At 46.8% G+C, this 23,767-nt stretch overlaps 1 protein-coding gene across 1 annotated transcript in view; it reads left to right on the top strand.

The window, feature by feature from the left end:
- Positions 1-12,585, top strand: part of LASP1 (LIM and SH3 protein 1) — a 39,882-nt gene extending 27,297 nt beyond the window's left edge. Inside the window, exons 5-7 of the mRNA XM_055321937.1 lie at positions 5,958-6,111; positions 6,522-6,625; positions 9,633-12,585. Of these exons, the coding sequence (XP_055177912.1) occupies positions 5,958-6,111; positions 6,522-6,625; positions 9,633-9,806 (432 nt within the window). The 3' untranslated portion in view covers positions 9,807-12,585. The remainder of the gene's footprint in view (positions 1-5,957; positions 6,112-6,521; positions 6,626-9,632) is intronic.
- Positions 12,586-23,767: the final 11,182 nt, after the last annotated feature.

Here is a 23,767-nt window from a genome sequence, read left to right as displayed (position 1 = left end):
TGACCTGAGCTGAAACCAAGTCAGACTCTTAACCGACTGAGCCAGCCAGATGCCCCAATGTGGGAGGATTTTTTGAACATGTAGGCTCACAGGCAGGCTCTGCATAGGTTGCCTGATTGAGCATCTCTGGGAGTGGGGCCCAGGAACCAGCATTTTATTTCATTTAAATTTTTTGAAAATATTTATTTGTTTGTTTGTTTGTTTGAGAGAGACGGCAGTGAGAAGGGCAGAAGGAAAGGGAGAGAATCCCAAGCAGACTCCTTACGAGTGGGGAGCCCGACCTGAAACTCCATCCCATGACTCTGAGATCATGACCTGAGCCGAAATCAAGGAACCAGTATTGTAAACACATTTGCTGGGTTTCTGTGGTGCTCGGTGAAGTTTGAGAACCATTACTTAAAAGCCTGAAAAAGCTACACCCAGCCCTAAGTCAGAGAGTGCCAGACCTGGCCACATCCCCAGACTCTAAGGGAACTTGAAACCATGCTTAGAGTCATTGTTAAGGTGTCCCAACCTCCAGAAGAGTTTTGGCAAAAATAGTGTTTAGAGAGCCACACCTTTTGGTTTGTATCCAAAATAGTGTCCTAGATGTAGTTTGTCCCTCACCTCTGCGGTCAGCACCCAAAGACGCCTAGCTATTTCCAGAGAGGTCAGACCATCTGGCTTAGAAATGGGATTTGCCTCCCCAGAGGAATATACTCCAGATTAGAGGATTTACAAGCAAGAACATTTTGAAAAAGTATCTGGTCTCCCCAGGTGGTGTTTAAAGGCTTTGGATGTGTGCAGTCTATGATCCGTCAGATCAATGTTGTCAATATAATTATCATTCCTGTAAAGGCAGACCTGCCTGCTTTCCACATTGTGGCTAAAGAAGAGGCAGGGAGTAAAGCTTTGGTTGAAAAGTTGGGCCATTCATTGTCTGGTACTGAGAATGTGTGAAAATTTTTGAGGTGGGGTGCTCGTAAGTTATGCTTCTGAGGTGACTGTGTCTTCGTTAAAGGCATGGAAAGGGTTGAGAGGCCAGGGCCTCACGTTCTGGAATATAGTGTATCCTTCTGGACTCCTGGCCTTTGGTCTTGAGCTCTAATGGCTATAATGCACTAGGACATTTTCATGACCGAGACCCTTTTATGGGAACCCCTGCCTCCCAGTAGAGAAGCTCTGCTTTTGTTTACCCACATATCTGCTTATATATTGATTTTCTATCTACAATTCTGTGTCTTTTTCTGTGAAATGTAACACCCAGTAACACACACAGTGAACACCTGCGTGCATACTCACCGTGCAAGTCAAGAAACATTACCGAACTCCTCTTCCCCCCTGCCCAAACTCCCTTTTAAAATAGAATTTTTAAAGTGCTAAAAACCTTACTCTCATGCAGCGAGTACCTATCATATATTTCACTGAATTCTGTGGGAGGACAGGGCAGGCAGATGTGAGGCCTAGCAAGTGAAAGAAAGTGCTGGATACAATTAGACACAGAACTGGCTAGTGCCCTGCCATTATCAGCAGAACTGGGTAATGTTCTACAGGACCATAAAGTCATAAACTTTGGGAATGAATATCTTTGCCACAGGCAGAAATGCAAAGCATTTCTAACAGTGAAAAATAATTAGCAGCACATATTCTGTAAGCTTCCGCCTTTAGAGGCTGGGCCTAATTGGTAGAAAATAGTAAAGTCAAACAAAAATTCTATGTCCAGGGTCAAGTGACCTGGAGACAGGCTTGTGGAACAGCCCTACTGTAGTTTTTGAAAACATCTGCTGTGTTTTTATTTTTCTAATTTTGATATGCAACTATGCATTCCTAAACACCATAGTTTTGTTTTCCATGACTTTGAACATATACTAGTTATTCTTGTTGTGTCTTTCTTCCTTTGGTCAACAGTGGGTTTAAAATTCATCTACATATTTGCATGTAGCTATAGTCATTCTTCATTGCTGTATAGTATTCAACTTGATGCTTATACCACATTTTATTTATTCTGGTGTTGGACATTAGATTGCTTCCACACGCTGTGGATGTTTCCATACATATTCCCTGGTGTATGTGTGGAGTGGAATTTGCTGGGTCTTAGAGTTTATGATCGTTCCACCTTACCAGATAATACTGATCTATTTTTCAAGTGGTTGTACTGACTTAACTTCCTGCCAGCAGTGATGAGTTTCCATTGCTCTACATTCTTAGCCTTACTCACTTTAGCCATTTTTAAAAATATATTTTATTTATTTATTCATGAGAGTGAGAGAGGCAGACATAGGCAGAGGGAGAAACAGGCTCCCTGTGGGAAGCCCGATACAGGACTCAATCCCGGGACCCTGGGATCATGACTTGAGCCATGCTCAAGCACTGAGCCACCCAGCTGCCCTCACTTTAGCCATTTGATTGGGTGTAGTGGTATCTTATTGTTTTGGGTTGTTTTTTTTTTTCAGATTTTATTTATTTATTCATGAGAGACAGAAAGGTAGAGACACAGGCAGAGGGAGAAGCAGGCTCCATGCAGGGAGCCCGACTTGGGGCTCAATCCTGGGTCTCCGGGATCATGCCCTGAGCTAAAGGCGGCCCTAAACCGCTGAGCCACCCAAGCTGCCCTGGGATTTTAATTTGTACTCCTCTGATGACTAATGAAGGTGAACACAGATATTTTGTTTGTTTTATAAACAAAATATCATTAGTCTGTAATAGGTAGCGGTATTGCATGGTAGCTGAGAAGTAAGGATGTGATATTAGAGCTGGATTCTGATAACCCACCACTTACCCACTCTGAGCATTGGTTTCCCCATCTATAAGAAAAATGGGGTTGATAGTGACACGTAGTTGAGGGCTGGTGGAGAAAAGGAAATGAGTCATCTGTGTAAGGGCACAAAACAGGCCCTCAAAAAGTGGGAGACATTGTTATAAAAAATAGCCCCTGCCCAGTGAGTGGATGATTCCATTCAGAGCCTAAGTTCCCTTGCTGACCATGATGTGGAATCATGTGGCGGCATCGTGCAGTGTCAGACCTTTGTTTTCCGCCATAATCAGGAAGCCAGGGGTTCAGAAAACAGAACATTGGTTAGCAGAGAAAAGGAGTTTCTTGATTTAGCTTTGGGATGGACCCTCCGCTAGTCATCCTGGAGTCCTGGCTAGCAGGGGCATGCGCCCCTCCACCTGCACGCTCTTGCATCTTCTGGGCATAGGACGGGGTTCAGGGGACCCATTACAGTTCTTAAGCTGAGGCCATACTGACACCTCTGGGCTTCTGGTGACCCCTAGCAGGGCTCTTGGGAGATCAAACTGCCGACGCTATTTATTTATTTATTTATTTATTTATTTATTTATTTATTTATTTATTTATTTATTTATTATTAGAGAGTTATAAGCACGTGTTATAAGCAGGGGGAGTGGCAGAGAGAGAGAGAAGCAGGCCCCTTCTCAGCAGGGACCCCAATGTGGGGCTAGATCCCAGAACCCCAGGATCATGACCTGAGCCCCAAGGCAGGCACTTCAACCGACCGAGCCCCCCAGGTGCCCTCCTAGCTTCCCTTTAGTGTATCTATTTGCTTCTCACACCATTCAGCCAGTCGGCAAAGAAAAATACAATTTTCTCATATTGCCGTGGAAGGGAGGAAGAGGAAATGGAGTGTAGTGGCATCTTATCCCAGTTGGCTCGGACAGAGGGGCTGTACCCCACTTTTTTTCAGCCCCCTTATCCCTACCGTACTGCCTCTCCTCTCAAAGTTAGGGTGACCTTATAGTAATCATCACTGTTGCGAGTGAGAGGTGCTACTCAGATTTCTTCCACAACAGAAGACATGAAGTGGGACGAGTGGCGGACTTGGGTGTCTGGTCACCATGCTCCGCACCTGCCCCCAGAAAAGGGCCCATCTAGCTGTGACTCTGTCCCTGTGTCACCAGCCTCAGCCCTTACCCAGTACTGAAAGCTCTATCTTGGGAAGTCATTTAACTTCTGAGCACATTTTCCTCCTCTGTAAAGTGGGAATTAAAGTGTACCTGTCCAGCTTCTTTATGAGGGGGTGATTATCACCCGGGCTGAGGGAGATAATGTGCAAAGGGCCTTTATGCACTCAGTGTGAATGACGGAGCAAATGTGAAGGTTATTAATATTAACAGTAACAGGTGGTGTGTACCTTGGTGGGGGGTGGGGTTCTCTTGTGTTCAGGCTGCCACGACTCCAGCCATCTGACGCAGCTGGCCCTAATTTTATAAATATTTACTCCTGTGTAGTGACTTTGTAAGGAACAAGATTGATTCTCCCAGCCACTCGTGGAAACACGCGTGTCCATACCTGCTTTCAGCTTGTGAGGGAGTCCAGTTTGGTTCCTAGACCTGGTCCGGAGCCTCAAGACCTCCTGGGAACAGATGGTACCAGGCCCTTGTTTACAGAGCAAGAAACTGAGGCCCAAAGGGGTGGAGACTCTCCCAGGGTCACATGAGTTAGCAAAAAACTGATGATCTTCCGGGGATGAGGCAGGGGTGGGGAAAGGACTGAATTTCTAGGACACTGATGGGGGACACTAGGCATTGGGTCCTTGGTATGAAAAAGGAGCTGGGACCGACATATCCTCTCCCCAGGGCTCACCATCACCCTCCACACCCTGAGAAGGGGGCTGTCACACAGGGAAGCCAGGCCCCCAGCAGTAGGGACACCTGCCCCCCCTGCCCCCCCTCCGTCCGCTTCTACACATGCACTTCCCCTCCCCTGGTCACTGACTCCAGGGTTAGGCCTCTTTTCTTTCACAGAAAGTAAACACAGGAAGCTGACCTTTCTAACCCCTAGGACAAAAGTCGGAAGGGCAGTTGCCTTGTGAGCCTAATGACCTCAGGAGGGGTGGCCCCTCTTTGTCGCTCCCCCACCACCAGTGGACTAGGATCACTGAGGGAGTGAAGCTCAGGGACACTCGCCTTTTGCTCTGTCTTAGGAATTTGAGAGCAGACCCCTGGCCTTGTGTCTGAAAACTTCCCTCTTGGGTGCCCTTCCAAGCAGGAGTTAGGGGAATCCGTGGGTTTCCAGGCTGGCCAGGCCTGGCTGCCTCCCCGTGAGGGATGCACTCAGCCCATTTCACTACAGGGGTGTGGGTCCCTGCTGGGGCATGAGAGGAAAGGGCTGGTCCTGCCCAGCCCCTAAGTGAGGCTTTGCTGCTGCCCTGCCTGTCTTCCCAGCCCAGGCTGTGGTGAGTGTCATTTAGCCAGTAGAAGCAATGCGGGTGTTCTAAACGGCCGCGCCTGCAGACCTTTAGCCCAGCTATTAAGTGTGAGCCCCGCCTGACCAAATGTTAACTCTTGCTCTCCTTGCAAAGTGAATGCCAAGGAGTGGGAGAGAAGGCAGCAGAGAAAGTAGGAAGAGATGGCCAAAAGGCACTGCCCTGGCCTGGGACAGCTCCCATCAGGCCTTGAGGCACAGAATCACTGGTTCCTTCTGCTCCAGATAACAGGGCAGGCTGTGCTCTTCTCCCTTCCTTGACAAAGAGGGAGCATCCTGCAGTTGCGGTCCCACAGCGTGGGGTCCTCAGTAGAGCTCTGTGAAGTCAGGTCCACAGAAGCAGAATTGCCTAATGATTAAGAGAATCTGCATGATCTTGAGCAACTCACTTAGCTTGTCAGTGCCTTCGTGTCCTTCTTATCTGTTCAGTGGGGACCCCCTCATAGGTGCTGACAAGCCTGTGACGTAAAACACCTAGTGCAGTGCCTGGCACCCAGCAGGTACTCCATGAACAGGTGTTTTTGTCATCCTCCAGCAAGGCCTGAGGTTGACACCGATGTCCCATTTTACAGAGGTGGAAACTGAAGCCCAGCAAGGTTAAGTAGCATCTCCAAGAAGCTCCGACAAGAATCTGGTTCTCTCTGCCTGTGGCCCTCAGCAAGTCTCCTCTCCTGGGAGCTAGTAAATGGCAACAGGAAGGGAGATTTGGTCCGTCTGCTAGAAGTCCTTCACCCAGTACTTTCTGCCGCTGCAGATAAAATACCACGAGGAGTTTGAGAAGAGCCGCATGGGCCCCAGCGGGGGCGAGGGTGTGGAACCTGAGCGCCGAGATTCGCAGGACAGCAGCAGCTACCGGCGGCCCCAGGAGCAGCAGCAGCCGCCCCACCACATCCCAGCCAGCGCGCCAGGTGAGCCTGAGGCCTGTGGCAGCAGAGGGCCCGAGACCAGGCCAGCCGAGGGCTGGGGAGGATGCTGGAGGAGATCACCATGTCCATGCACACCCGTACCTGTGCTCACACAGAGTCTCAGGCCCCGTCCCAGCAGGGGCATGGGCACCGGGGGCAGGGTCTGTGCTGGGTCCCGGTGTGTTGCCAGAGATCCAACCCCCTCCACCCCACCCCCCCGTTAGAGTACACGACACCAGGAGATGCGCGTACACACACACAGATGAGCCTTTAAGTGGGGGCCGAGCAAGGTTGTGGGGGTGGAAATGCATGATGGGGGCTTCGCAGGGGAAGAAGGGGGCTCCAGGAGGGATTGGGTTTGGCAAGATGGTTTCTGAATCCCGTCTCCCCCCCCCCACCCCCCCAACATCCAGTTTACCAGCAGCCCCAGCAGCAGCAGGTGGCACAGTCCTATGGTGGCTACAAGGAGCCCGCGGCCCCAGTCTCCATACCACGCAGCGCCCCAGGAGGGGGTGGGGTGAGTAGCTCTGGCCAGAGGGAAAGAGCCTGGAGCTGGGAGGTCAGGGGGGTGAGGGAGGGGGTGGGGTCAGAAGCCTGAGGAGGCCAGAGGTAGCTGGGCCCAGGGACATAGCTCCTAGATTCTCCTTAGAAATCCAGCCAGGAGTCCTGGCTTCCCCTGACCCTTGACCCCAGCTCCTGTTGTCCACTGCAGGTGATAGGGATCACAGCCTCTGAGCAGGTGATAGGGATCACAGCCTCTGAGCAGGGGATGTGTGGTTAGTGGACAGAGCCCTGGGCTGGGATTGGGGCCCAATGTTCCAGCTCTGGGTGTATCTTGGGTACCTTTCCAGCTCCCCAGGAGCACAAGAAGCACCTTTCTGTCCAGGGCCTTCCAAACCTTGGCACCACTCCCCAGTCTTCATGAGGGTGACCCCCCACCCCGCAACACGTCCTTCAGATCTCAGCTTGCCCCTGCCTCTGAAGGGTTCTCCCAAACCACCCCCGCCATTGTCAAGTAGATCTCCCCTGACATCTCTATTACTCCACCCTGCTGGTTCTCTTCAGAGCACTATTCCCAACTCAAAACTGTTCTGTCTGTGAACTTCAGTTGCATCCCCTGCTGGATTTGAGGCTCTGTGCAGGCAGGCAGTGTCCTTTTGGTTCAGCTACTCTGAGCCAGGCACAGAGTGGGCACTCACTGACATTGCCAAGTTAGTGATGAGCAGAGTGGGACAGGTGTCAGGATCAGGCTTACCAGTCCTTAGAGCTGAGGTCCTCCAATGAAGGGCATTCTGAGCCACCCATACTGAGCTCCTGGCTGAGCTTGGCTCTTCTGTGCTTGGTTCCTGGGAATTCAAAGTAGCTCATGTAGGAGCAGGAGAGACATGCTTAGAGAAGTAAAATAGCCCGAGATACAGGCCTTCCTGGAGCCTCATGCTCTGGACACAGGGCAGTAAACAAGGGAGTGGCCATGCTGTGTGGGGTGCTGGGCAGGACGGAGAAGTCATCTGTAGGATAAGATTCTAGATAGGCCAGCCAGTCCTTCAAATACTTGCTAAACCTGTCTTGGACATGAGGGATTTGTCTCTGAATAAAAGACCACCATCCTGCAATCCTGGAGCTTATATTTCAGTTAGGGAGACAAAAAGGCAATAAGTAAGTAGGTGTATAATATAAGGTCGGATAGAGGCACATGCTGTGAAGAAAAATATGGCAGGGCAATGTGAGGGAAAGCAGCAAAGTCCTCAATAAGATGAAAGAGTGAGTTGTTGAGGAAGAACAGCAACTGCAAAGGTCCTGGGGTCAGCAGGAAGGCCAAAATGGTTAGGAGGGAGGAGGTTAGGAGATAATGTCAGATCACGCAGGGACTTGTAGGCCATAGGAATGCCTTTGTGATTGCCGAGCTATGCAGAGTGACAGGTTTTGATTTATGTTTTTTAATTTTTATTATTTATTTATTTTTTTTAAAGATTTTTTATTTATTCATTCATAGAGACACAGAATGAGAGAGAGAGAGAGAGAGAGAGAGAGAGAGAGAGGCAGAGACACAGGCAGAGGGAGAAGCAGGCACCATGCAGGAAGCCCGACGTGGGACTCGATCCAGGGTCTCCAGGATCATGCCCTAGGCTGCAGGCGGCGCTAAACCACTGAGCCACCTGGGCTGCCTGATTTATGTTTTTTTAAAGGGTCACTCTGGGGTGCCTGGGTGGCCCAGTCGGTTAGCATCTGCCTTGGGCTCATGATTCATGATCCTAGGGTCCTGGGATTGAATCCCACATTGGGCTCCCTGCTCAGTGGGAAGTCTGCTTCTCCTTTATCTCTGTCCTTCCCCTCTGCTTGTGCCTGTTCTCTCTCTCTTGCATAATAAATAAAAAGAGTGAAAAATAAAGGATCACTCTGATGGCTGTGTGAGAAGAGGCAACAGAAGGTTGAGGGTGGAAGCAGGGAGATGAGAGAGGAGGCTGTCGTAGGATGGAGGCGTAGCTGGTGGCAATTCAGCCTAAGAGATAGAGGCAGAGCTGGTGATAAGAGACCAAGGTCACTTTGTGGGAGGTGGGGGGTGTGACCTCTTCTCCCACACACAGCCTTTGCGGCTGATGGAGCTGGCTTCTGCTGCTTGAAAGAAAGTTTGCAATTTGGTACTGGGGTGCCAGGCTAGCTCAGTCGATAGAGCATGTGACTCCTGATCTCAGGGTCTACATTAGGTGTAGAGATTACTGAAAAAATAAAATCTTAAAAAAAAAATAGAAGGAAAAAAAATTGGTGTTCAAGAGCGTGGGACACCTCTGAATGCTTAAAAGCCAGGGAGTGACATGATCAGGTTTGCAGTTTGGAAAGATCCCCGAGATGACAGCGGATGAACAGATCAGAGGCCAGAAACAGAAGGGCTGAGCAGGGGTCCTAGTGGAGTGGGACTGTGGGTGTACACCTGGGAGGTCCAGAGGGGCTCCTCCAGTCCCGGATCAGTCTGCATTCAGGTCCCAGGGCCCGGGCTGGGGAGACCACAGAGGCTGAGCTGACCCTCCAGAGACAAGTCCATGTAAAGGGCGGTGAGGACGTTAGAATCGGGCCCTCGTCTAAGACCACAGGAGGACTGCAGGTGCTTCGCTGGCCGTTTCCTAGGCCGGGGCTTCAGCGGACGATTTTGGCTGAGGTTTGAGGGTGGAACCTCTTGTGTCACCTGGAGATGTTTCTCCCCAGAATAGGTCTTGAAAACACTACCGAGCCCTGTAGTCATTGGACCTGCTGCATTCCTGTCGCGAGAGGTGGGGCAGAGCTGTGACCGTTTCAGGCCCCGTCCTGGGCCTGGCCCTTAGTAGACGCCAGATAGTTGTGGAAAGGGTGGTGGGTCTCAGGTAGCGAGAGGCAGAGGAGAGAAAATTCGTGGCAGAGCCTTCCCTGTCTCCCGGCCCCTGGTTCGGCCCCTGGGCCCCTGGTTCGTGGCCCATCCAGGCTCTGTCCCATCCTGTGGGGGCAGAAGGAAGGGCCGGGCCAGGCCCCTAATTGTGTCCCCCACCCTGCAGAAGCGGTACCGCGCCGTGTACGACTACAGCGCCGCCGACGAGGATGAAGTCTCCTTCCAGGACGGGGACACCATCGTCAACGTGCAGCAGATCGACGATGGCTGGATGTACGGGACCGTGGAGCGCACGGGCGACACGGGGATGCTGCCGGCCAACTACGTGGAGGCCATCTGAGCGCCTGGCCCGGCCGCCCTGCCCCATCCGTCTTCAGTGCATTCCACGGCATCGCATCTGTCCTGGGCGTCACCTGTCCCCCCTTCACTGTCTCTGTTTGTTTGTTTTGTTTTGTTTTAAATCTGCGACAGCTTGTTTATTCCCACCCTCCTCCAGCTTTTGCCAACCGAAGCCTTGTTCTGCCACTTTCGCAGGCTCTTCCTCTGGCAGGTTTTCCCTTTGACCAACTTCTTGGTTTTCTCTCTGGATGGAACAGGTGTGGACCTCTCCGGGGGAGGCTGAGGCACAGGGAGCGGGTCTGGAATTGGAGACCCATGGCTTCTCTCCTTCCTGCCCCCCTCCGACCTCCCTGCCCTCCTCACACACCCCAACTTTCCAGGACTTCTGGGGGAGGGGCTCCGTACATTCCCAGAGTGGGACCCCACCACCCTTGCCCCTGGGAAGGGCTTGGCCTCTACTTCTCAAAGACAGGGCTGCGCCCCCCCACCCCACCCCACTCTCCAGGACCACAGAGGAGGGTACGTTCCCGCTCTGGGATCCACTCGTCCCTCCTCATTCGTGTTCCTTCTCACACTGTGATTTTGCTCTCGTGCCCACACACGGCCGTGTGGGCGAGGGGCTCCCCAGGAAGCACGGCTTGGGTCAAGTGCTCACCTTTCTTACTCTTAGGGACAGTTGCAGGAAGGAGGGGAACGGGGTGTTCTCTCCCATAGCCCTTTTCATTCCTCCACCCCCAGTCTCCTGGCCCCTGAGCTCTGGGCTACGTAGGCCCCTCCCCACCCCACTCCCCGTGGGAAGATGTCTCAGGCCTCCCACGGGCACCCCTCCTCGGCCCAGGGCCAAGTGGACTGGAACTGTGCGAAGCCACAGGGCTTTCTGTGTCTCCAGGACTCCGCATGTGGAGGAAGGGGTGCATCTGTGTCTGACGGGCTAGCTGAGTGAAGCAGTCAGGGTCCAGGCCGCCGGGAGCCCCTGGGCTTCTGCGAGAGTTCACAGAGCCGTCTCCCTGCCATGGCTTCCTCAGAACCCACAGTGGGGGAGAACCCTGGGGGAGAGACGTGCCTCGTGGTTTCTGTGGAGTGAAGATTCCTCCTTTCCTTCAATTGCCAAACAGCAGAAGCCCACCCACCTCCTGCCCCTTCCAGACTGCTGGCCAGAGGTAAGGGGGGTGGTCGTGGGGTTAGCGAGGCTGATGTTGGGGCCTGCAGTTTGCTGGGGTCGGTGGGGCAGGCTTCGTGGCTCTAGGCCTCTTTCCCCCCATCTCTGTGTCCTGGGCTGCAGACCGCCCTGTGTCACCCGCAGTGTGGGTGCCTCACTGCCCTTTCCCACCATCTCCCCGCTAACCTAACACCCCCTTGAAGCAGAGGGAGAAGGTCCCAGGCCTACAAAACTGGAAGCACAGACCCCGGGATGAGGAAGGGAAAGATGGTGCTATTTCCAAGTCCCTTCTCTCGTTCGCTGGTGGCTGTGACGACCCTTGCTTGGCTTTATTCATCTCTGGGCTCTCTCAGCATCCCTCTGGGCTTCCCCCTCCCGTCTTCGCCTCAGCCTCGACATCTTTGCCTCCTTGTCCCGTTGGGAGAGGGAGGACCCTGCAGGCAGATGCGGCAATCAGGTCCTCACTGCTTGGGAGTCAACCTTGGAATATTTACCCCAAATCAGAAGGTTGAAGAAATGACTGTGGGGGGAGAACTCTCCCTGGCCCATCTCTCTTCTCTGGCCCCGACCTAGGCGAAGGCAGGTGGAGGGGCTTTATGTTGAACAATTTGGGAGCTGAAGGAGGCAGAGAGGGAGCAATCTGGGGAGCTTTGAGAAGGGGGCACCAGGCCATTACTTTTCCTCTTGATCTCAAAGCACAATTTGGATTTGGGAACCAAGGTCAGAGACCTGTCCTGTTGCAAGACCTGTGGTTGGGAGCCCAGTGAGGCAGGAGGAGAGCCTGGAGGAGTAAGAAGCAGCCTGTCTTCCCTTAGCTTAATTTTTCTTCCAAAACAAGGCAGGCCAGCCACTGGAATCTTGCTGCCGGCCACTCTACTCCTCCCGGCCTAAAAATAGGGGACCTTTTTGTACACACCCCCAGAGAGAAGGACTGCCACACTGGTGCTGAGGGACTCAGAGGCTGCTAGGAGTCCTTGCTCCTTTCCAGAACCATCCATTCCTAAAAGAGCACAGAACTGAGGGCTGGGCCAAGTCCCAGGTCTTTTCTTACAGTTCACAAAGGTCTTTGGCCAATCTAATCCCAGGAAAGCAGATACATCAAAGCTAGAATGTGACTATAACTTTAGTGGACCAACCAATAAGAAAATACAAGAAGCCCAATGGTGAGAAAAGTGAATTTGTCACACTGCTTCCTATTTTCTTCCTCATGTCCCTCCAGGGAAAACTATTGCTTAATTTCTGCCTTTTTCCTCTCACATATGCACTTTTGGGCCTTTTTATTTTTTTTTTAAGTAGCTGGAAAAAAAAAAAATACCACCCCACAAACCTGTATTTAAAAAGAAACAAATGACCATGTGAAATTTGCCTCTGTCCAAACATTTCATCCGTGTGTGCGTGCGTGAGTGTGTGTGTGTGTGTGTGTGTGTGTGTGTGTGTGTGAAGCCGTCCGTTCATCTTTTTATATGGGGTGGTTGTCTTTTCTTGGTCTGTTTGGTCCTCTCCCTCGTGGGCTTGTGCTTGGGATCAACTCTTTCTGGCCTGTTAATGATTCTCGACATTTGACTTGGACCACAAGTGAATCTTTCTCCTGGTGACTCAAATAATAAAAGTATAATTTTTACCTGCGGACTTGGTTTTCTCTCTGGCTCTGAAGTGCTGCTGTGTGTGCTGTGCACGTGCGCCATTACCCCGCGCCCCACTCCCCCCGGGAGTCCTGCTGCCCCCCCTTGAGGAGATGATGCCCCGTTGGAGAGCTGTCCGCCTGAATGGAGCAGCGGTCTGCTCTGCGATGGGGACTTGGCACCTACTTCCTTCTCGTGGAGAATTCTTCCTGCCAGTCTGCTCCTGACTACAGTTTGAGGCCCAGCTTGGTGACATCTCCAGAAGCTTCCCTGATCTGTGTCTCCCTCGTCCTGTCTGACTTCCTTAGTTTGACCCACCACTGTCTCCACGAGCCAGTGCACTCACGGGGCAGGTAACGGGTCTAAGTCATCTCAATCTCCAGTGCCTGCCCTGGGCCAGGCTCATAGCTGTAAAACAATTCTTTGTTGCACTAATGCATGAGCTCAGCCCGGGGAGAGGAGCAGGTTTAGCCCTCTGCCACTGCCTGGGACGCGGGAAGAGCTTGGTGCTGTGTGAGGAATGAAATGACAGGGAAAGTCTGGGTGGGGTAAGACATGGGATGAAGCCATCTTATGGGGGTGGGGGGGCATCTGGCAACCTAACCCACTCAGAAACTGAATAACTACCACCATGTCCATCCCACTGGTGGGGTTCTGAAACCCGGGGAGGGCATGGTTTGGTGGAAGTTGCACAGCCAGGGGCAGGGCCAGAGGTCTTAGGACCCCCAGTGCAATGCTCACAACAGCCTCAGGCCATGCCACCTTGCCCCGTGGGCCCTGCACCCATGCCCTTTGCACCTCTCATCTCTGTATCCACCTCCTGCTCTGTCCTTTGCTCCAGGTGCCCTGGGTCTGACCTCCCACCAGAAGGCCAGATGGCCTCTCCCTCTTCTGCGGGACTGGGAAGGGGACAGTGGTAGAGGAATCTGGAGCCGCCCCTCCCAGGGTGGTGCTGCCAGTCAGCCTCCTGTCCAGGTGCTTTGCAGGGGGGGCATTTCCCACTTGGGGCTCAGGAGGGAGGCATTCTCTGGCTTCAGGCGAGCAGCGGTGGAGGTGGAAGGGCCCTCTCTGAGCCTTGGTAATGGGGAGAAAGAAAGATGCGAGGGCTGCAGGGCTGCAGGGAGTGGTGCAGGGAGCATCCGAGGCCCCGGGTGGGATAATTAAAGACAGTGCCGACACCCACTCCCTCTTGAGCGGACTGAGCAGGCCGCCTAATATTTTCCCAGCAGAAGGGAATGAGTTGGCAAATCTTCCCTCCTGTTGGCCTGCCCCCTCTGTCTGCCTAGCAGCAGCCCTCCCTCCCTCCCTCCCTCCCTGGAGGCTTCATTCACCAGAGCGATTGGAGGGGGCAGTCAGCTTGGGAGGGAATCCTTGCCTCCACTCCACTCCCTGGTCACAGAAAGCTCTGGGCCCTACCTCCTGGGCACAAGCCAACAGGAGGGTTTCCAGACCCCCTTCTAGAAGCCGCCTCTAGCATGTGGAAGGGGGTCACTTATGCCCCCCCCCGCACCCCCCACCTGCTGGGCTTTCAAAAGAACTGTTTAGAGTCAAGGACATTCCCTCATTTTACAGAGAATAAGTGAAACATAAAAAGGCATAAAAACAACACAAGACATAATTGAGTACCCACCACCTAGATTAAAAAAATAAAACATTAATTCTCCATACCTCCCAGAAGGCCTCTCTTGAATTTGCACATCTAGACACTCTCACTGCACAGGGATAGGGTCCTGGGAGTTGGATGGTATGCTCTTCGGGTAGAACACTGTCCTGAGCTCCCCAAGGAGGACAAAGATTCTGGTGATGACCACAAAGAGCCTCGGAATAGCTGGAGGAGAGAACTCCAGGGCTCATAGTGTATGCGGAGTGATCTGAGCAGGGCAGGCAGGGCCGAGGGGGCATTTCAGGCTAACAAGGTGGGCCAGTCAGGGGGACAGGAGAAAAATATGGACTCCTGGGGCACCTGGGTGGCTCAGTGGTTGAGCATCTGCCTTTGGCTCAGGTCGTGATCCTGGGGTCCTGGGATAGAGTCCCCTGTCAGACTCCCCGCAGGGAGCCTGCTTCTCCCTCTTCGTCTCTGCTTCTCTCTCTGTGTCTCTCATGAATAAATAAATAACATCTTAAAAAGGGGAGGGCGGCAGCCCGGGTGGCTCAGCGGTTTAGCACCACCTTTGGCCCAGGGTGTGATCCTGGAGACCCCGGATGGAGTCCCACGTCGGGCTCCCTGCATGGAGCCTGCTTCTCCCTCTGCGTGTGTCTCTGCCTCTCTCTCTGTCTCTGTGTCTCTCATAAATAAAGTCTTTTTTTTTTTTTTTAAAGGACTATGGACTCCAGAGCGTGTAACCTGGTTGCCTAGGTTAAATCTTGGTCTCCCCCCTTCCAATGAAACATCAGGCAAATTCCTGACCATCGCGGAGCCTCATCTATAAACAGCTTGCAGGGAGGCTGAAACTATGTGTGCAGCACCTGGCACAGCACAGGTGTGCTCCCACCCCAGGGGTGCCACCTGAGACTCAGAAGAGACCTCCGTCTATGTCCCTCCATAGCGTGACCCTTACCACTTGCCCATGGCTCACCCAACTCCCAGCCATTATTTTGCTGAGCTCATTTGCCAGGGATGTGTTAGAGGAAAAAGGCAGAGAAGGAAGGCAGTCAGGAGGCTTCATTCCTAAGGGATCCGGATAGAGATCAGATCTCCTCCTACGTCCCTATCATGCAGACTCCATTTAGATACAAAGAGGTGGGATTGGGTTCCTGGGGAGAAATTGAGCCTCTTCGCTACTGCCGGGTCTAAATCGAGCAGTGCCTTGGTTACCCCGCTCCCGGGCCTTGTGATTGGTTGGCTGGGGGGCGGCGAGGGGGGCGGCCAGTAGCTGCTGATGGAGCTGCAGCATCTTAGTCTCAGGCCTGGGAGGGGGAAGGGAGCGCAGTGGAGGGAGGAGGGAGCCATTTCTCTCCACTGGCTGCAACCTCCCAGCTCCCAGCTCCCGTCTGCCCGGAATCCAGAGGCCTCCTCAGCCCAGGACTCCATAATGCTGGATATTTTCATCCTGATGTTCTTTGCCATCATAGGCCTGGTCATTCTGTCCTACATTATCTATCTGCTCTAGTGGTCTGCAGCTGCGCCGGGAGCCCTCAGAACAGCTCAGGGGGAAAGGATGAAGCTGACTGGCCGAGCATCCTGCTTTGCTGACGCACCGGTGGATTTTTGCTTCTGGTCATTATTTCGGGTATTGATTCAAAAACAAAATTGAAAGAGATCTCGTTATCCTATTTTTTTTTCTTCCTCAGATGCATTGATAGAGCCTTTCTCAGACCACTCTGAAAAAGAATAAGAGATGCCAACCTCTTTCTTTGAGACCTAATTTAAAATAATGATTTTTTAGAATGAAAAAATAAAACCCCCAATGCGAAGGATTTTTAGATAGGACGGGTCGGGAGTGGTGTGCTTGGGGGGTGGGACTATGATTTCCTAGTTTTTTTCTTCAAGTGAGGTGCTCTGGCTCCAAGTTATCTTTTTTTCCCCCTCTCTCTCTTGGTAATTAAAGGTAAAACACATCTTTATATGTCAGCAGAGTGGTTTGCAATTACGCTTCCATAGTTGCATTAATTAGTGACTCATTTTCACTTGAAGATGAAGTGGCTAATGAAATGTACTTGGGGGTGGGGTCTGGGGGAGACGTGTCCATTCTTTCCCAGCTGTGGGGTTTGGTGGCCGGAGAGAGGAACTACTTCATTTGTTAATCCATAGCCAATACTGGGCTGCTGATAGCGTCACCCTATTTCCATCTGAGTTTTGTTTCTGGGTTTCCCACAGCTCCCGGTCTCCAGTCCAGCCAGAGGCCTCTTATCAGCAGCAACAGTCCTGCTGCCCCGCAGACCTCTTCCAGAGCCTTCCGGATATGGCTAACCACCATCGAGCAAGGGGCTTTCTGAGCTCCAAGGCAGAGGCCCTCATCTGGGACCTCAGGAATTCGTGGGCATGGCTGGCAGATACTGTGTGTTCTAACTGTAGATAGAGGGTGTTGAGGACACAGAGCTGAAATGTAGACTCATTAAACTTACCATGGAGAACTGCTCAAATATTCATTCTTGACAGCCTTTCTTTAGGTGTAAATGCAACATATGATGCTAGAACATGTTCTTTCCTTTCCGTTTCACACGTAGGGGGCCCCTTGTAAGTTCAAGAGCATCGTCTATATTCATCTATGAAGCGGTCACTTTATCACTCTTTGCAGACTGCACCGTGTGAGCTTGTGTGGTATCCCTTGTCTCGCTCTCCAGCCAGAAGGAACTTGTCATTTGAATTTTTAAGATTTGTCATACTTTCTTCCACTCCATACCACTTGTGCCCCAGCTTCTCGTTTCAAGAGAGAAATTGTTACATAATCCTCACTGTTGTGACTAGCTGAATTATAAATTATAGAAATAGGGTAGCTATACCTCATCTCACTTGTTATTTGGGGAAAAATCTCTCTCTTACTCCGAAATAAGTGTGTTTTTTTATATATTGTCAAATGTTCCTTGTCTGGAAAAAAAGCTTTCAACATTTTTTTTTTTTTGTCCAATTAGGGTTGAAGAAACCATATATTTTAGAGTCCAGAGTAGATTGGGCTCTGTAATAACCAGTCCTTTGAAAAGTCCATCATCATTGTTCTACATTTGATTTTCCTTTCTAGCTTAAAAATAAACCAGGAGAAAGATTAACTTAATAGTTTTTATTTATAATACTGTATTCAATTTCTATGTCTTAAAAGGAAGTGAAATTGAGGCACTACAATATATGATCCAATTAAAATGGAAAACTTGCATTTTAAAATTCTGGCCAAGAAAAAACACTGCTCTAGAAGCATTGTCTTGGCAATAAATGAATGACCTTCAATAAGTCATTTAGCCTTCAGGGTTTCTGTTTATTCTGACAGATGAAAGGATTGGATTAAAAAATTGCTATTTATTTATTACGTTATTTATTAAATTTTAACTTAATTTTAACTTTAAAGTTCCCTTTTTCATTTTAAAATTCTACAATTCTAGGATGCATTATTTTTGGAAACCACACCTTTAAGGGCAGAATTCCTTTTTTTTTTTTTTTTTTTTTAGATTTTATTTATTTATTCATGAGAGACACACAGAGGCAGAGACACAGGCAGAGGGAGAAGCAGGCTCCCTGTGGGGAACCCAATCACGCCCTGAGCCAAAGGTAGATGCTCAACTACTGAGCCACCCAGGCGTCCCAGAGAACAGAATCCCTATGGAATAAACTTTCAAAATAGTTTATCAGTAGTTCGCTTTTCTGCTCTCTCCACGTGACATTTTATAATGAAAACTCAACTGCAAAACTCTTTTTGTTGGCACTACCAACCACACTGTGAGGAGAAAATGACAATATTTATTTACTCCAAATATGTGGCAGTGACAATTTGCCTAAGCCATTTAGGAAATATTTAACATGTGAGTCCTACGTGGTGGTATGTAACATAAAGGTGATCTGACATGCTAAAGTCGAGAAGCATGGCTCTGAACATTAATACATTCAGGGATGATCTTTGGTTATCTGGGGAGTCCTTGACTTGACATTTCCCACTAAAACATTCTTCTGACTCATTACCTAACTTTGTGTTTCAAACTAAATTTTTTTCTACTTCAAGGCAAGTGTCAGTGTTTTGGAGGGGTCCGAGTGACACAGTTCATTAGAGTGATATGACTCTTAAAGATTTAGTCTCTAATCAAGTTTGCTCTGAAGTCTTTTATGAGGTCAAGGCTCTTTAGCCTGTATTCATGCATAGTTGAAACCACTAAGCATTTCAATGAAAACAAGCAGCCAGTTTCAGTTATACCCCATTGACACATATTACTGGTATTGGGTGCAATGTAAGGACAGAAAGAGTGTCCATATTACTTATGAAATGTTATGGTTTTAAAAAAATAAGTGGCTATATTTTGGAAAAAAGTCTTAGGACTTTGTGCCTATATCTGTGTTATAATATGCCAGTTGATAATAGAGTTTTATGGTGTTCATCATTTCGATATTTTTTTAATTTCACATTTAAACTATTTGTATATTGGTATATATTGGCATCCTAATATGTAATAAAACACTGAAAAAAGTTACATCTGTAAAACGAAGTTTTGTATAAATTTTATAAATTTGTCATGAGGCAATCCTGTCCTATACAATGGGTATTGTACTTGGCCCACATCAATGCAGTCAAAACATCTCTAAATAATTGTAGATTACTTAGAAAAAATTAATATTTTTTTCATTACACTAATTTCTGCTTTCTTGACAAAAAATAGGGATTTGTATGAGAAAGTGATGTATTTTATTTCAGGAGAAAGAGGATATATTTTAAGAAACAGTTAAATAATGGAAAGATAAATGTTACTAAGTTTTGAACCACCTAAGACTCATTGTTCTGGGTATACAGAATCAAATCCAAACTTTTTGAGTTTGCAACTTGGCATGACATGATTTATTGAATTTCAGAAAATTTATTTGCTTTGAAGGGCTTAAAATTGGCCTTATTCAGACTTCAGATCCCTTAAAAATATCATTTTAATTTTAAATTACTCAAGAAAAGGGAATTTCCTTTAATAAAAGACAAGCTTAGTGAAGTGAAAATTGTCTTTGTAGATTACATGCTTTGGCTTTATCACACTCCGGATATTTGTTGAACCTAGAATGACCTCTTCTTCTTTTTTTTTTTTTTTTTAAAGATTTTATTTATTTATGAGAGAGAGAGAAAGGCAGAGACACAAGCAGGCTCCACGCAAAGAGCCTGATGTGGGACTCAATCCCCCAACCCCAGGATCACGCCCTGGGCCAGAGACAGACGCTCAACCACTGAGCTACCCAGGCATCCCTAGAATGACCTCTTCTAAGTTAGTTTTGCTTCCATCCATTTTAAACAAAAATAAAAACAAAGTCATATATAAAAGAAACAGAAAAAGCCATTGACACAACTTCCATTATAAACTCAAACATGCTAAGTCAAGTACATTTAGACTTATTTAAGAAGTTCTTTGTTCTTAGAAAAACAGATCTTGTAGTCATGGGAAACTGCAGGTAATCCACGATACTTAATTTCATATTTTGGTTTCTGAAACTAATGTTAAACTACAATAACTGTAGTATTTGGAACATTAATTGTTGGGAATTTGGTCTCTGAATTAAATAGAATAGTATACATTACTGTTCTACTTTAGATTATTGTTCAGTTTGTGAATTGTTGCCATGAAATGAAATTATTTGACTAAAGTGATTTACGTACTGTAATACTAAGCATAAATAGACATAGATATATAGCTAATTGCAATATTATATTAAGATGTTTTGTGTTTTGATCATGGTAGAGCTATAACTAACAGCTTAAATAAAAATAAGTTCCTCCATAAAAAATAAATAAATTATACTCAATGATTTGCATAATGACAAACTCTATACAAGTTAGAATGTTTCCAATTTAAGTTTTATTTTATTAATATGAATAAATAACAAATAAAATTTAGCAAATATTAATATTTAGGTTATCAAAGACATTTTACCATAAATACAATATTTAAAAAATAACAATGCATATTTTTCAGTTTTGTACACATTTATAAGAAAGCCTTTCAAGGGCTAACCTAAAAATTTTTTAAAGTCTCTGGTTACTTGAGGAAATTTCTGGAGTTATATTTGCTTTCTTGTTGGAAAAAAATGTGTTCTTCGTACTTCGGCACTTTTTTTTTTTTTTTTTTTTTTAATCTAGAGAAGACTATCCAATACAGCTGTCTTTCAGGTCATCTTTCCTATCTTAGTGATGTTTCAATAAACCAAGGAGCATATGTCCATAACCTGATTTCTTACAGGTTTCACTGCTACCTGCTAGTGGAATTGAAAAGAAATCTGTAATCATATAACTGAGTACTATTCACTTAAAGAGATTAACTCTTTTTTTTTTTTTTTAAATTTTTTTTTTTAAATTTTTTTTTTTATTTATTTATGATAGTCACACACAGAGAGAGAGAGAGAGAGGCAGAGACATAGGCAGAGGGAGAAGCAGGCTCCACGCACCGGGAGCCCGACGTGGGATTCGATCCCGGGTCTCCAGGATCGCGCCCTGGGCCAGAGGCAGGCGCCAAACCGCTGCGCCACCCAGGGATCCCAAAGAGATTAACTCTTAAGTAATAATCACACAAAGAGGTAAAGGTTTGTTTTTTATTACCATAAGATGGTTCTTCCAGTTCCATCTTTTCCTGCACACCTCATGTTTGCTCTAATCCTACTTAAGGTAGATGACTATCCTGGCAATAAAATCTTTGTTCATAACAGAAGAACTGGAAGCATGAACTAAGTCATCAGAGGATGGGACAAGTGTGAAATAAGGTGTCTATTGTTCATGTTGTGGAGAGTAACCCAATAAGCAACTACTTGAACTTCCTGAGTGATTAAACCGCTTCCCAAACACAGCAATTTACTGCCTGCATTGTGAATACAATAAAGAAGTTGAAGGATCAGAAGGCCATGAGAAGAAATTACCCAAAAAGTGTTAAGGATAGATGTTCCATGGTTTCTTAAGGTACAGAGTATTTATCATAAGATATAAACTTTAAATGAGTTTATAAGAAGTGTCCTTAGTTTATTAGTATGGTATTGTGTGTTTAGAATCAATAGTAAAGATAATGATGTATCATGGGGCTTGCTTTCTAGTAGAAGTAAAAATTAGCCTCAAATGAAAGTCAAAGGAGATAAGGGAATCACTATCAAAAGGAAAAAAAGAACTAGAAGGCCAGGTCAATCTTCTAACTTAGGAAAAGAATAGGATAAATTATTAGACCTGTTAGCAGCTCATGTTGTTCTGTTATGACTGTTCTAAAGTTAGTTAGAAATGGACAATCTCCTAGCATTTTTTAGGCTATGCATTTTTACCGATACTCCTTTTTTGGTGGCACTGTGTCTATACTGTCCCTTAAACATTGATACCAGTGATAACCATATGTACTTTTGCAAGCTAATCTCCCACTTTAACATTTGATGTCACACTTCATTCCTGATGACAAACGCATTTGGCAAACAAACAAACAAACACTGAGCTGCTAAATTGAGGAAATTGCAAGATTGGTTGCAATTTTATATTTATCTATTAATAACCAAATGAGGAACTTGTCAGTTTACTTTTTTTTTTTTTTGTCAGTTTACTTTTTATTGGTAGCAAGACAACTTCATTTTCTGTTGCACCCAAAGAATGAACTCGATTTTTTTATGTTCCAACTTTTGGGGCAGAGTGAGATAATAATCTCACAATTAGCCAGGATAATACAATATGTTTGAAAAATTTTATAGCAGCAGTCATGTCAATTCAAGTGTATAACGAGATTCAAAATTTTGTAAATGTGCTGAAAATAATCACTGTGGGGACTTCGATAATTCAAGGAAACTTCACAAGGCCAGATTTCTTTCTCTAAGAGAATGAGACTTAATATCTATTTAGTAAAATACTAAAAATATTCACTGTTAATATTAAAGTTTTTACTATCCCTCCTCAAATAATTTAATGGGCATATTTTGCTAACTTGGAATCACCAGTGTTTTTGATAAATAAGTGGGTTAGGCTTTTCAGAGCATGTATAGGAAAAAGAGTGAGAGAGGGGGAAGAAAAGGCTAAAAGCAAGGTATTACTTCGTATTCTGGTATCTGCCAATTTTTAATCTTTATAATTTAATGGTGAGTGAATTATTAAAATGAGAGGAAGAAAATGAAGCTAAGATAAAAGCAAGAACTCTGTTTCTACACGAATATACAAATACTAAACTCTAGAGAAAAAATTCCTGCCACTGATGGAATTATAGCTGGATGATCCATCAGGAAAAAGTAGTTAATTTCTGACATTCCAAAAATGAAGGTAAGTGTTTATGCTACTGAAATATAGTAAAATCTTATCACAATTTCTATTTTCTCCAGAATTTTCACTCTTCCTCAATCCTATTAAATCTCTGAGCCCTCTTACCAAACACCTGAGAATTTTCCATAATTTACACCCCATTTTTGTGAGTAGTTTCTATATTTTCTAGTGTTCCTTTCCTTCCTCAGCTGGAGAGTTAAGTCAAGGGCTTAGGAAAAGAAAGCCAGACTCTGAGAAGTCCAGGGGGAAGGAGTATGTCTTTAACAGAAATAAAATGATCAAACCCAAGGAGAAGAAAATGGGAGATCCAGGAAGGCCCCGGCATGATTTCAGCCCTGTTACACTATTAGTTTCAATTTTAATAGTAGAAGCAGTGGGTAAATGCTAGTAAGACTGAAATAGTCCTGGAGCTTCCTGGAATCCATTTACTTGAGTGAAAACTCCACCCTCTCAGGGCTGCTCTAGCCAATGCATGCTGCTTCCAGTTTCCTTCAAGTTCCACTCTTTAAGACAGGGAGGAAAGCTTTAGGAAGAAGTGCAAATTATTTGTAAAGATTGTTCTGGCAGCAGAACAGGTACTTTATTTTATATTTTCCCTTATTTGCAACATTTTACTCTAATCTCCAGGAAGGCATAAAAGACGATTTAATTGTATTAAGACAACGTATATTTTCCTCTATTTATAGACTTTTGTCTTAAAGAGGAAAATGTGTATGTGTGTGTGTGTATATATACATACACACACACACATATATATGCATGAATATGTATAGACACACTTCCTTTGGTTTTTGATCTGTTAGTTCATGCAAAACATGAACAAAATATAATGTTTTTTAATCATATGCCAAAAAGGTGGTAAAAGATGTGATTTATATCTGTACATTCCAAAACATCATATTGCAGATCCTCACAAAACATTCTAGATTATGTCTACAGAACCTCAGCAAAGAGAACAGATATAAACCATTTAGTGAATTTGAGTCAGCTCTACCTAGAAAACAATTTTCCCTTGCTTCAAACATCCACACATACAGGTTGGCCCCAGATTCTCGGACACTAATGCTGTATTGAGTTGGGTGTGAGGTTTACCAAAATCTGGAGAGGCACAGCTTGTTTTCCCGAGAAATCTCAATACACTCTTGGATTTGCCTGTAATTTTTATGTTAGTGATAGGGCAAGCAGTTGCTTCTAAAATTCTGTACAGCTTTTGAGTTCTTAGGTCACTTAGGTGATAAAAAGTCCCATGGCTGCTGTTCTTTGAGGGTGGAAAAGTAGCACTCTTGGAATTGTTAGT

Source organism: Nyctereutes procyonoides, unplaced genomic scaffold (genome assembly GCF_905146905.1).
Source record: "Nyctereutes procyonoides isolate TBG_1078 unplaced genomic scaffold, NYPRO_anot_genome, whole genome shotgun sequence".
In the NCBI taxonomy this organism is placed as follows: Eukaryota; Metazoa; Chordata; class Mammalia; order Carnivora; family Canidae; genus Nyctereutes; species Nyctereutes procyonoides.
This window is presented reverse-complemented; position numbering and strand designations above follow the sequence as displayed.